This window comes from Rhinoderma darwinii, chromosome 2, assembly GCF_050947455.1.
Source record: "Rhinoderma darwinii isolate aRhiDar2 chromosome 2, aRhiDar2.hap1, whole genome shotgun sequence".
Lineage (NCBI taxonomy): Eukaryota > Metazoa > Chordata > Amphibia > Anura > Rhinodermatidae > Rhinoderma > Rhinoderma darwinii.
Window position 1 is genome coordinate 266077045 of NC_134688.1, and position 13651 is coordinate 266090695.

Consider the following 13651-nt stretch of genomic DNA (forward strand, 5'->3'; position numbering starts at 1 on the left):
GCAGCATTGACCCACAACTACAGAGGCTCTGAGGTCAAATAGTAAAACAAACCCTCAATAAGTGATCCCATTTAGGAAAATAAAACTTAAGGCATTTATCAAGGGTGTGAACATTTTTACCAGAAATTAATGTGCAGTGAAAATTGCCCACCGATATGCCATTTTAGTGCGCATAATAGGTTATGTCCAAATTGTGCCACTGAAGACAAATACCTCAAACTGTTGAGCGGGTTCTCCCAGGTGTGACAAGGTCATATATGTGAACGCAAACTGCGGTTTAGGCACACTGTAGGGCTCAGAAGGGAGGGAGCACCATTTGGCTTGTGAAGCACGGATTTTGCTTGGTAGTAGTTTTGTTTGGGGTTTTACTGGTATTTCAGTTTATAAAGCCGGGGGCATATGTAAGCTGTGCGGACTATATCAGGGTATCATAAGGTGGTATAATAATGGGGAAAAAAAATAAATAATAATCCATAGAGGTGTGGCCAGTGTCGCATTGATACATGGTGTCCAATCTTATCCCCCTTTGAAAGACACACTGCACTTTTTGTATCCCCATATTCTGAGAGCCAGATCTACATTTTTTTGTTGACAGAGATATGTGCAGGCTTATTTTTTTGTGGGACAATCTGCAGTTTTTATTGGTACAAGGGACTTTTTAAACACTTTCGCAAAAACAAGAAACAGCAATTCTAGTATGTTTTTTTTTATTTTTTAACGGTGTTTATCTTGTGCTGTAAATTACATTATCTTTGTTCTGTGGGTGGATAGGATTACGGCGATATCAAATGTATATAGTTTTCTTTATGTTTTACAGTGTTTGCACAATAAAATCATTTGTTTAAAAAACAAAAAAAAAATGTTTGCGTCGTCAGAACTTTTTTGATTTTATCATCAAAAAAGCTGTGTGAGGGCTTCTTTTCTGCGGGTCGGGCTGAGGTAGCAAAAAAATAAATAAAAAAATACAGCAAATCTGGCGAAACTTTTTGTTATGGCATTCACCGTTTTATATTCAGGTCGTGACAGAAGCAGAGATACCATATATGTATATATTGTTTCAATTTTTTTTCCTATAATAAAAGACTTGGGAAAAAGGGTAATTTTTGTTCTAAAATGGATTTTTTTTTATTTTTCTACATTTCTACTTTTACATTTTAGTCCCACTAGGGGACTTGAGCATCCAACGGGTCTGATCAATGGTATAATGCATTGCAATACTTATGTATTGCAGTGTATTATAGCGGTTAGTTTTACAATGACAGGCAGCCTATTAGGCTCTGCCTCTGACCGCGGCATCTAAGGGGTTAATCGGCCAGGATCAGAGCTAGCTCCGGTCCCTGCCGTCACATGTTGCCAAGGGGCTAAAGGCGTTTTCCAGTCATAAGAAATTGATGGTCTATCCTCTGGAGGGGCCATCAATATCGGATCAGCTGTTTGCAGCGGTTTTGAAGGGGACGCGGCCCAGAATCTAAAATGATCACCTATCCACAGGATCTGGGGTCCCGGACCCCATTTCACACGATCGGTCGGTGTCCCAGCGGTGGGGCCCACAGCCGTCAGACAATTATCACTTATCCTGTGGATAGGTAATAATGGTCGATTCGAGGAATATCCCCTTTAATGAGCGTCTACCACAATAAGCATTTCTACCAATGTTTCTTCAATGTCTTACACATAGCATTTAAAGACATTCTAATATCAGTTCATAAAGAGCATCTATAAGAATAATAACTAGAGTAACTAGAATACGGCACCCGTTTTCGAACGGGAGTTTGGGGAGGTATGGGCTGTCCTAATTGGCAAAGAGGTGCCACGTGGTAGCAGTTGATCTCTTTTAGGCTAGGGCTACATGGAGACTTTTTGTAGTGCTACTAATGAATTTTAAAGAGGACCTAATGGATCTTAGAAAAAAAACTCAAAAAAGGAAAGTTGATAAAATTATAAGACTTCTCTCAAATACACATAATTAGCAGAATAACAGATTTCCCTCAGCATTAGGGCAGATTCAGACGAACGTTGCGTTTTTGCGCGCGCAAAAAACACGGCGTTTTGCGTGCGCAAAAGGCACTTGACAGCTGCGTGTGTCATCGGTGTATGATGCGCGGCTGCGTGATTTTCGCGCAGCCGCCATCATAGAGATGAGGCTAGTCGACGCCCGTCACTGTCCAAGGTGCTGAAAGAGCTAACTGATCGGCAGTAACTCTTTCAGCACCCTCGACAGTGAATGGCGAACACAATATCGAGAAACCTGTTAAAAAAAAAGAAAAAGTTCGTACTTACCGAGAACTTCCCTCCCGGCCGTTGCCTTGGTGACGCGCCTCTCTTGACATCGGGCCCCACCTCCCTGGATGACGCGGCAGTCCATGTGACCGCTGCAGCCTGTGCTTGGCCTGTGATTGGCTGGAGCTGTCACTTGGACTGAATTGTCATCCCGGGAGGTCAGACTGGAGGAAGAAGCCGGGAGTTATCGGTAAGTCAGAACTTCGTTTTTTTTTTTACAGGTTCATGTATATTGGGATCGGAAGTCACTGTCCATGGTGCTGAAACAGTTTAACTCTTTCAGCACCCTGGACAGTGACTATCTCCTGACGTCGCGTACCGGAAATTTTTTTGCCGGGTTCGGCCAAAACGAGTTCGGCCGAACCCAGTGAAGTTCGGTTCGGTTGTCCGGGTTCGCTCATCTCAAAGACACTCTGTTTGGATGTTTGGAAACAGAAAAGCACGTGGTGCTTTTCTGTTTCCATTCATCCTTTTGACAGCTGGTGCGCTGTTTCAGTCGGTTCGCACGGAAGTGCTTCCGTGCGACCTACGTGGTTTTCACGCACCCATTAACTTCAATGGGTGCTTGATGCGCGAAATACGCGGAGATATTGAGCATGTCGCGCTTTTTGCGCAGCTGACAAACGCTGCGCAAAAAGCACGGACTGTCTGTACTGCCCCATAGACTTGTATTGGTCTGTGCGTGGCGCGTGAAAACCACGCGGACCCAATACACGCTCGTGTGAATCCCCCCTTAGGGGTAGTAAGTCACACACAAACGTTACCGAAGTGTCGGGATTGTGAATAGACATCCCGTCCTGGCTGGAAGCGATGTCTATTCACTGTCAAGACACTTCAGTAACGTTAATGTGGGTGTATGTGACAGCACACGGTGTGCTGATTACATGAATGGAGAGAAGTGTATGACGCTGATTGGTCAGCGTCATACACTTCTCTCCACAATGCCCACTTGTAAAATGGTAGACTTGTACTCAAATCTGGTCAGGATTACGAGTGTGAGAATGTATTTGCTGGTTTAGCTGTTTTGTCAATTTGCTGGTCCATAGAATACAATGGGAGAATAGATTCCCCTATTTATCTCAGAAATTCTCCAAAAACAAATCTCAAACCTGGTTGTTTAATTCCCCAATGCATCATCGGCAGCAAATTAGCAAATGAAAACCGGGCAAAAAATTTCCTTACCGCCAGCCAGGAGCTTAAACTTTATATCATACAGAATATTGTTATTTTATCATCCATGTAATAAGATTTCCCTGGGTATTGTGCTGCCCAACTAGCGGATGACTTCGCTGCTTGTAAAGGGTTAATCTGAGTCTCTCGCTACATACACACAGAGCCAGCAGCAGTCACTGAAGAGAAAGCTATGACAGGATTTACCTCAGCATCTATTTCTCCTCCTCCATAAGGCCTCATGCACACCAACGTGTTTATGTGGCCGCAATTCACGCGCAAACCTGTGGGTGAATTGCGGTCCCATTAATTTCTATGGGCCCATGCACACGACCGTGGTTTCCACGGTTCGTGCATTGCCCGGGGGCCTGGACCGCAAAAAGATAGGAAAGGTCTTATTATGGCCGCATTTTGTGGTCTAGGCTCATAGAAATGAATGTACACTGCCATGTGCACGGCCCTTGATTTGCAGGCGGCCCACAGATGACACTCCGCGAGCCGCAAATCACGTGCCGTGCACACTACTACAGTCGTTTGCATGAGCCCTATGACACGGGAATCCATCTTCCATTGCTGCGAATACAACATCCAACATGAAGTAAGATAGCAGCTCCAGTGTGTTCACACGTTGCACACTCAATCTCCCAACTTAGAAGCATGAAGTCTCACACAGCTGCCAAAAATCAATGAGATTTTAGGGGAAATGTACTATTGCACCACAATTCCGGCGTTGATCGGCGCAAATTTGCAACTCTTTGCCATTTTACGCTACTCTCACGACTTTCAAAAGTGGCAAAAAGGGGGGCAGGCCTAAAAGATTTACCTAGATATTGGCGTAAATTATGCCGCAAATCTACACCTGCTCAAAGCAGCCGTAGATTACTATTGCTGGCGCACAGACCAAAGATACACAAAATTTTGTGAATTTTAAGTGGGGTATGACACACCAGTTTAAGTAAATCTGTCACTTTACCCTGCACTATTAACTGTGGAGAGTAGAATTCAAACTTCACTTTCTTTCTTACAAGAAAAGGCCAACTGTTTTTAACAGTAAATTAAAGTGGAAACTTTTTAAAAGGGAACTTGTCATTGACTCTCCGAGGGCGGCATAAAGTAGTGACAGACATGCTGATGTCAGCAGCCTGTCACTTATTTCTGATAGTGAAGTGATTTTAGGAAGTCACAGCGCTCGCATCGTGCTGCAAAAAAGAAGTGGTGGATTCATGAGCGGTCGCTAATTTCACCCAGCGACAGATGATTTACAGCTTTCTCCCTATTACTGTGCATAGGGAGAAAGTGGTCAATCAGCAGCCGCCGGGCGGGGGGAGCGGCAGCTCATAAATTGACAGGACTTCATCCTACCAGCACAATGCAACATACTAAATGCAAGTTCTCTAAAATGACTAAACTACCAGACATAAGTGAGAGACTGCTGAAACCAGCGTGTCTGTTACTACTCTATGCTGCACTGAGAAGGCAGCACAAAGTCAGACAGGTTCCCTTTTATTTTGCCAATTATATGTATTTGTAAGGTTTTAGATTTTAGTTCTATTACTTCATGAAGTTTCCCAGGAAGTGACCAGTCCTCTTTAACCCCTTCTCGCTCCTGGACGTACTATTAGGTCATGGTAACTATAGCGTTCGCGCTCCATGACCTAATAGTACGTCTCGGGAGTAACGGCCGTTTCGGCCGTCCTCCCGACACATACAGGAGCTGTGACAGCTGCTGTCTCGTACAGCAGCTGCCGCAGCTCCTACAGCGGGGACCGATCGCTGTGTCCCCGCTGATTAACCCCTTAAAAGCCGCGTTCTATAGAGATACATGTACACTCAACTGCCGGACCGTGGAGGCCAGGTGTCTGGACCAGTGGCGTCACTAGCTCCGAGGCAAGCAACTGCCACATTCAATTGTGTCTGTGTCCTGAAGGCACAGATACAATTGATTACTATGGCGATCAGGTCACGTTAGCCCTGAAGCCTATAATACGCTGGGACAGGATCCCTGCAATGCCAGCGCAATGACGTCACTGCATTGCGCCAGCCTAAGCAAGGGTCCCGTCTCGGCGTCTTATAGGCTGCAGGCCTAATGTGGCCTGCAGTGCAGGTCCGTTCATGTATTTTATTTGTTTGAGGGGCACTATCAACAAGGGGCACTGTCTGACACTATCTACAAGGGAAATTTTGTGTGGCATTGTCTACAGGGGGCACCGCGTCGCAACTATCTACAAAGGGCACTGTGTGTGGCACTATCTAGAGGGGCAGATACACCTCGGATTTCTGCCGCAGATCCACGGGTTGGAATTGCCTATGGCAAATACGACCTGTATGAATATAGCCTTACTATTGGTGCTCCGCTCGGACATTCACCTGACGGCAGACCCAAGTAAACGGACATTCAAAATAGTTGAGTACCCCTGATGCACACTATAGTCACACTAAAGTCTATGTGAACTACTGTGGCACTATCTAGTGTACCACTGATGTTCACTATAGTCACAATGAAGTCTATGTGAAGCTGTGTGCAGCTCCATTGCAGACAGTGAGGCCTCATGCACACGACCGTAGCCGTGTGGACGGCCGTAATTTTCAGGTCGGCCGGCTGCGGACTGTCAGCCGCAGGCCGCCCGCAAATCGCGGGACATGCACATGGCCGCCGCCATTGTTTTCAAAGAGCCCGGGCTCCCGGGCCGTGCAAAGACCGCAGAAACTACGGTCGTGTGCATGGCCCCATAGAAATGAATGGGGCCGCAATTCTCTGGTGGATTTTCGGGGGAATTGCGGCCGCAAAAACACGTTCGTGTGAATGGGGCCTTAAGGACACAAAAGTTGAAGTATCATGGCCTCATTAAAGCAACGCTTGTCAAAAAATGGTAAAGAAAATTAGCCGATACAGGATCTGCGCCAGACATTAGACTTCGCAAGAATACTCCATTAGTTAACTGCACTGATCTTTAGTAGAGAAAGTGTGGGTTCAGGAGTGAGAACTGCCGACACCAGTTTTAGCCCGAGGTTATCACATCTATGGTCAACTTTTACTGACAGCGACAATATGGGGTGTTTGGGGGGCCAGAATTAAAGTCTGATTTTTACACACCCCACACACAAATGTCATTTTGATCATCAGTAGCATATTTAAACATACAATCCTGAATAGTGTGGCAGAGTCTGTGATCTCAGCACTGATGTCTATAGAGATCGAACACTCCTATGGAGCCAATGAGATCCTCTCATATGTATTTAAAGCCTATAAAATCTATTTAAAGAGGCTCTGTCACCAGATTTTGCAACCCCTATCTGCTATTGCAGCAGATAGGCGCTGCAATGTAGATTACAGTAACGTTTTTATTTTTAAAAAAACGAGCATTTTTGGCCAAGTTATGACCATTTTTGTAGTTATGCAAATGAGGCTTGCAAAAGTCCAAGTGGGCGTGTATTATGTGCGTACATCGGGGCGTTTTTAATACTTTTACTAGCTGGGCGTTCTGATGAGAAGTATCATCCACTTCTCTTCAGAACGCCCAGCTTCTGCCAGATCACGCTGTGACGTCACTCACTTCCTGCCCCAGGTCCTGCATCGTGTCAGACGAGCGAGGACACATCGGCACCAGAGGCTACAGTTGATTCTGCAGCAGCATCAGCGTTTGCAGGTAAGTAGCTACATCGACTTACCTGCTAACGCCGATGCTGCTGCAGAATCAACTGAAGCCTCTGGGGCCGATGTGTCCTCGCTCGTCGGACACAATGCAGGACCTGGGGAAGTGACGTCACAGCGTGATCTGGCAGAAGCTGGACGTTCTGAAGAGAAGTGGATGATACTTCTCGTCAGAACGCCCAGCTAGTAAAAGTAGTAAAAACGCCCCGATGTACGCACATAATACACGCCCACTTGGACTTTTACTTTAAACACACCCACTTGGACTTTTGCAAGCCTCATTTGCATAACTACAAAAATGGTCATAACTTGGCCAAAAATGCTCGTTTTTTAAAAATAAAAACGTTACTGTAATCTACATTGCAGCGCCGATCTGCTGCAATAGCAGATAGGGGTTGCAAAATCTGGTGACAGAGCCTCTTTAAGTAGATTTCTCTTTTAAGCCCAGTTCTAATCTGGAAAGTTTTGCCAAAGAGCTGTCCTTTCCTTTTCTCTGAAGAGACTGCTACTTTCTAAGATTCTATAGGACATGCTCACCTGTAGAGAGTGTTAAAAGCTTTTTCACAGCCTTGCACGTCACATTCAAAAGGCTTTTCCTTAGTGTGTACCCGAACATGGATCTTGAGGCTGTACGAAGTGAGAAATGCCTTCCCGCAGCCCTCCTGGTTGCATACAAAAGTATATTCCCCTCTGTGCGTTTTCTGGTGAGTGCGCAGATTGCCTGCTGTGCTGTATGTACGGAGGCAGCCTTCAAATGTACACTGATAGCGCTTCACCTGCAATAAAGATTTACTTATTTATTTTCATTGCTTATATAGTGCGAACTTATTTTCCCAACTCTGTACAGAGATGGTCACCATTCGCATCTGTCCATATCGATAACGGAGCTTACACTCTAACTTCCCATCTCAGACACACGCACACTGGTGCCGTTTCATAGAAAGCCAATATATCCATCAATAGGTTTGTAAAATGTGTGTGTGTGGGGGGGACGGGACTGTATCCGGAGGAAATCCACGCAAACACATGGAGGACATACAAACTCTACGCACATGTTTGACATTGGTCGGATTTGAACCTAGGACTCCAATGCTACAAGTCAAAAACAGTCACCAAGATTACGCCGCATATATAGATTACCTCATCATACGTATTACTTTTTTAGAAGGGATTCTGCTTGTGGGGGTACACAGGTAGCGTTTTAGGTGCAGTTTCCATGTGTGGGAACATGTCCCAGAGAGGGGAGGAAAATAAAGCTTATCTTAGGAAGCCCCTGCTATGTGATGTATGGATCAGGACTATTACTTTTATTTGACAAATCCACTCCTCCAGTTTCAATGTCCCTTAACACAGGCCAATGACCGGGCAAACAAGCGCTCGTATAAACGCTCGTTCACAATCATTGCCCTGTGTAAAAAGGTCAAAGATTGGCTGATAAGCAAACGCTTGGATCATTAATGCGGCCCAAAAAAAATGGTCGCTTGTCATCAGCACCTCTCCCTGTGTAAACAGGGGATGTGCTGCCGACAGGATGCAAAATGTATGGGGAGGAACGGTTTTCTAAACGTTTGCTGTCGCCATACATTCCAATTATTGCTATGTTTAGATCAACATGCGGTTATCGTTGATCTGCGCTCATTAGTGGGCAAAAATTTGCCCGTGTAAAACCACCTTTAGTCTTTACAGTTTAAAGAGGCTCTGTCACCACATTATAAATTCCCTATATTGTACATATGATCGACGCTGTAATGTAGATTACAGCAGTGTCTTTTATTTAGAAAAACAATTATTTTTGACGGAGTTATGACCCATATTAGCTTTATGCTAATGAGTTCCTCAATGGACAACTGGGCATGTTTTACTATATGACCAAGTGGGCGTTGTGGAGAGAAGTGTATGATTCTGACCAATCAGCGTCATACACTTCTCTCCATTCATTTACACAGTTCATAGCGATATAGCTATATATATATATATATTATGTGCAGTCACATAAACACACTACTCATGTGTCATGACAGTGAATATACATTACCTCCAGCCAGGACATCATGTGTATTCATTCTCCTGACTACTTCTGTAGCGTCTCTGTGATTTACAGCATAGCAGGCGTAGTCTCGCGAGATTACGCTGTAAACGGTCATTCACAGAGAGATCTCGCTGTGCTGTAAATCACAGAGACGCTACAGAAGTGGTCAGGAGAATGAATACACATCACGTCCTGGCTGGAGGTAATGTATATTCATTATCAGGACACTGCAGTAATGTTAGTGTGTGTGTATGAGGCTGCACATAGCGATGTAGCTATATCGCTATCTGCAGAGTAAATGAATGCAGAGAAGTGTTTGACGCTGATTGGTCACTGATTGGTGAGCGTCATACACTCCTCTGTACAACGCCCACTTGGTCATATAGTAAAACACGCCCAGTTGTCCATTGAGAAACTCATTAGCATAAATCTAATATAGGTCATAACTCCGTCAAAAATGATCGTTTTTCTAAGTAAAAAACACTGCTGTAATCTACATTACAGCGCCGATCACATCATGTACAATATAGGCCACTTATAATGTGGTGACAGAGCCTCTTTAAAGAGGCTCTGTCACCAGATTTTGCAACCCCTATCTGCTATTGCAGCAGATCGGCGCTGCAATGTAGATTACAGTAAAGTTTTTATTTTTAAAAAACGAGCATTTTTGGCCAAGTTATGACCATTTTTTTATTTATGTAAATGAGGCTTGCTAAAGTCCAACTGGGCGTGTATTATGTGCGTACATCGGGGCGTTTTTACTTCTTTTACTAGCTGGGCGTTCTGACGAGAAGTATCATCCACTTCTCTTCACAACGCCCAGCTTCTGGCAGTGCAGACACAGTGTGTTCTCCAGAGATCATGCTGTGACGTCACTCACAGGTCCTGCATCGTGTCGGACGAGCGAGGACACATCGGCACCAGAGGCTACAGTTGATTCTGCAGCAGCATCGGCGTTTGCAGGTAAGTCGATGTAGCTACTTACCTGCAAACGCTGATGCTGCTGCAGAATCAACTGTAGCCTCTGGTGCCGATGTGGCCGACACGATGCAGGACCTGGGGCAGGAAGTGAGTGACGTCGCAGCGTGATCTCTCGAGAACACGCTGTGTGTCTGCACTGCCAGAAGCTGGGTGTTAACGAACAGAAGTGGATGATGCTGATTCGTCAGCATCATACACTCCCATTCCTAACGCCCAGCTAGTTAAAGAAGTAAAAACGCCCCGATGTACGCACATAATACACGCCCAGTTGGACTTTTACTGTAAACACGCCCAGTTGTACTTTTGCAAGCCTCATTTGCATAAATACAAAAATGGTCATAACTTGGCCAAAAATGCTCGTTTTTTAAAAATAAAAACGTTACTGTAATCTACATTGCAGCGCCGATCTGCTGCAATAGCAGATAGGGGTTGCAAAATCTGGTGACAGAGCCTCTTTAAGTCATTACACTAAGGCCTTATTTAGACAAGCCTTTCAGCTTTGCGTCCGCAAAAATGGTGGCGTATTTCATTTGTTTTATTCCTGTGTGGCATCAGTGTTCGTGTTTTTTCATGCTCATCATTTCTTTAGCAACTGATGTGTGAAAAACACGGACAGCATACAGATGTCTTCCATGTGCTGTCTGTGTTTTCCACACACCCATTGACTTCAATGGACGACGTGGTCCACAAAAACGGACCAAAATAGGACATGCAGTGAGTTTCATGCAACGGACACGCCCTGCGTGAAAAAACACGGACGTGTGAACAGCCGCATTAGATTGCATAGGTCCGTGTGCAGTCCGTTTTTTGTTTTTTTAACGGTTAGCTTCATGGGTATTATTCACATTTGTGGGTGTTATTAATTAAAAGGGGTTCTGTACAAATCACCCCAGGGATTTTGTTTTGATGTCCTCATGAAACAACAATTACCGTATTTCTGAGAAGGGTTGGACTTAAAGGCTTTGTAAACTTTTGAACACTTTTTTTTTTAAAATAAAACAATGTATCAAGGTGTTTAATGCCACATTTTACAGCTGGGTTCACACAGAGTTTTTTTCAGGAGAAAAATCTGCCTCAAAATTCTGTTTGGAATTTTGAGGCAGATTTTGCTCTTCCTGCACGCCGATTTTCGCGGCATTTTTCGCCCAAGGCCGTTGAGCGCCGCGGGCAAAAACACACCGAAATACGCTTCTGCCTCTCATTAATGTCAATGGGAGGTCAGAAGCGTAAATGCCCAAAGATAGGGCATGTCCCTTTTTCCCGTGAGCCGGTTTTCCGATGCGATTTCCACGTAAAAAAAACTCAGGTGTGAACTGGCCCTAATTGTTTTTTTATTTTAAAAAATTTTTTTTGTGGCTTTTTAAGATACAGCTTCTATGTATCCTGAATACACAGAGGCTGTATCTTGCGCTGAAACCCGAATCTGTCAGGTCAGCAGGACTGACTGCTTCCACGTCAGCGGGTCCTGCGTGTCTCTGACACGAAGGATCGAGCTGCTATTGATCTCATCTTAGTAACTTAAAGAGGCGCTGTCACCAGATTTTCAAACCCCTATCTCGTATTGCAGCAGATCGGCGCTGCAATGTTGATAACAGTAAAGTTTTGTTTTTTTATATTTATGCAAATGAGCCTTTCTTATGTACAACTGGGCGTGTTTAAAGTTATGTCCAAGTGGGCGTGTATTGTGTGTGTTACATCTGGGCGTTTTTACTTGTTTTACTAGCTGGGCGTTGTGAATGGAAGTGTATGATGCTGACGAATCAGCATCATCCACTTCTCTTCGTTACCACCCAGCTTCTGGCAGGTCACAGACACACAGCGTGTCCTCGCGTGATTACGCTGTGACGTCACTCACTTCCTCCCACAGGAACTTCATCGCGTCGGATGAGCGAGGACACGCTGTGTGTCTGTGCACTGCCAGAAGCTGGGTGGTAACGAAGAGAAGTGGATGATGCTGATTAACTTGGCCAAAAATGCTCGTTTTTGAAAAAAAATAAAAACGTTACTGTAATCTACATTGCAGCGCCGATCTGCTGCAATAGGAGATAGGGGTTGCAAAATCTGGTGACAGAGCCTCTTTAAATGTGAGAGACACGCAGGACCCACCTTCACCTTAGCTGTCATTCAAAGGTTCACATAGCCTTTAATGGACAAGTGTCTTTTTCCAACCTTTAACCCCTTAAAAGAGGCTCTGTCACCAGATTATAAATCTCTCCTACATAATCTGATCTAGGGATGTCACGATACCAGAATTTGGACTTCGATACCGATACTTTGTTTAGTATTGCGATTTCGATACCAATTCGATACAGTAATAAAAAAAAAAGTTCTTCCATTTTCTGATGTGAGGCGCGACGCGTGATGAATTTAACCTCCACGTGCCTCACATTAATAGTAATTAACCCCATCATGTTTCTCAGTCATAATGGGTTAATGTGTAAGGTACATGATGGGGTTAATTACTATTAATGTGAGGCCCATTCATCACACCTTGTGCTCCACAATAAGGCCCCATGCACACGAACGTGCTTTTGCGGCCGCAATTCCCCCAAAAATCCACGGGAGAATTGTGGCCCCATTCATTGCTATGGGGCCATGCACACGACCACAGTTTTTACGGTCCGTGCATGGCCCGGGAGCCCGCACCGCAGAAAGAGGTCTTAAAGATGTCTTATTACGGCCGTCTTCTGCACTCCGAGCTCATTGAAAATATTGGCCGCAGCCATGTGCATGGCCTGCGATTTGCGGGCGGCTCACGGCTGACAGTCCGCCACCGGCCGGCCCGAAAATCACGGCCATGCACATGGTTACTGTCGTGTGAATGAGGCCTAATAAGTGATAGAAAGAGGTTTATTTTTTTTTAGAGCGTACACATCCTAAATGATGCAAAAAAATGGTTGTGCAGGTTATTACGGCCGCGCTAATACGGATTGTGTGTATATTTTATGTATTGAGACTTATTTTAATGTTTATTGTAAAAAAGGTGTATGTGTATTTTTTTGAATTTAACATCACTTTATGTTTTTACTTTAGTTTTTAAACTTTAATCTACTGGCATATATCTATATCCCAGTACATTAGCCTGTGTACTGATAGTACACAGGCAGTTGTTATGAAATACCTAAGTATGCCCTAACAACAGGAAATATGGTACGATAGCGCTGGGGTCCTTCAATGGACCCTGGGCTGTCTGCCCATATATGGTATGTCCCTCGATCGCGTCACAGGAAATCCCTGTGACGCGATCCAAGGGGCACCCCCCCCCCTTCTCACTTTCTCCTGAATGCTGCAGTCCACTGTGATCGCAGCATTCAAGGGAATAGCGGCGGAGATGAGAGGTTTCGCTGATCTCCTCCGTTATAGAGCGGGGCTGCGGATGTGTAATACAGTCATTGCCCTGCTCCTGACAGGAAGTGCGTGGTCAGCATGTGGTGATGCGGCCGGCGCTGCACTAATGAGCGGAGGTTTAGGTACTGAAGACAGAACATTGGGGTATTTTGCAGTGCGCCCGCCATGTTCTGTTTTCTGTGCCGCCGCTC

At 44.9% G+C, this 13651-nt stretch overlaps 1 protein-coding gene across 4 annotated transcripts in view; it reads right to left on the minus strand.

The window, feature by feature from the left end:
* MTF1 (metal regulatory transcription factor 1) overlaps positions 1 to 13651 on the minus strand; it is a 49344-nt gene that overhangs the window by 24197 nt on the left and 11496 nt on the right. For all 4 annotated transcript variants that reach the window (XM_075853243.1, XM_075853242.1, XM_075853245.1 and 1 more), the window contains exon 3: positions 7640 to 7878. In XM_075853243.1, the coding sequence (XP_075709358.1) occupies positions 7640 to 7878 (239 nt within the window). The remainder of the gene's footprint in view (positions 1 to 7639; positions 7879 to 13651) is intronic.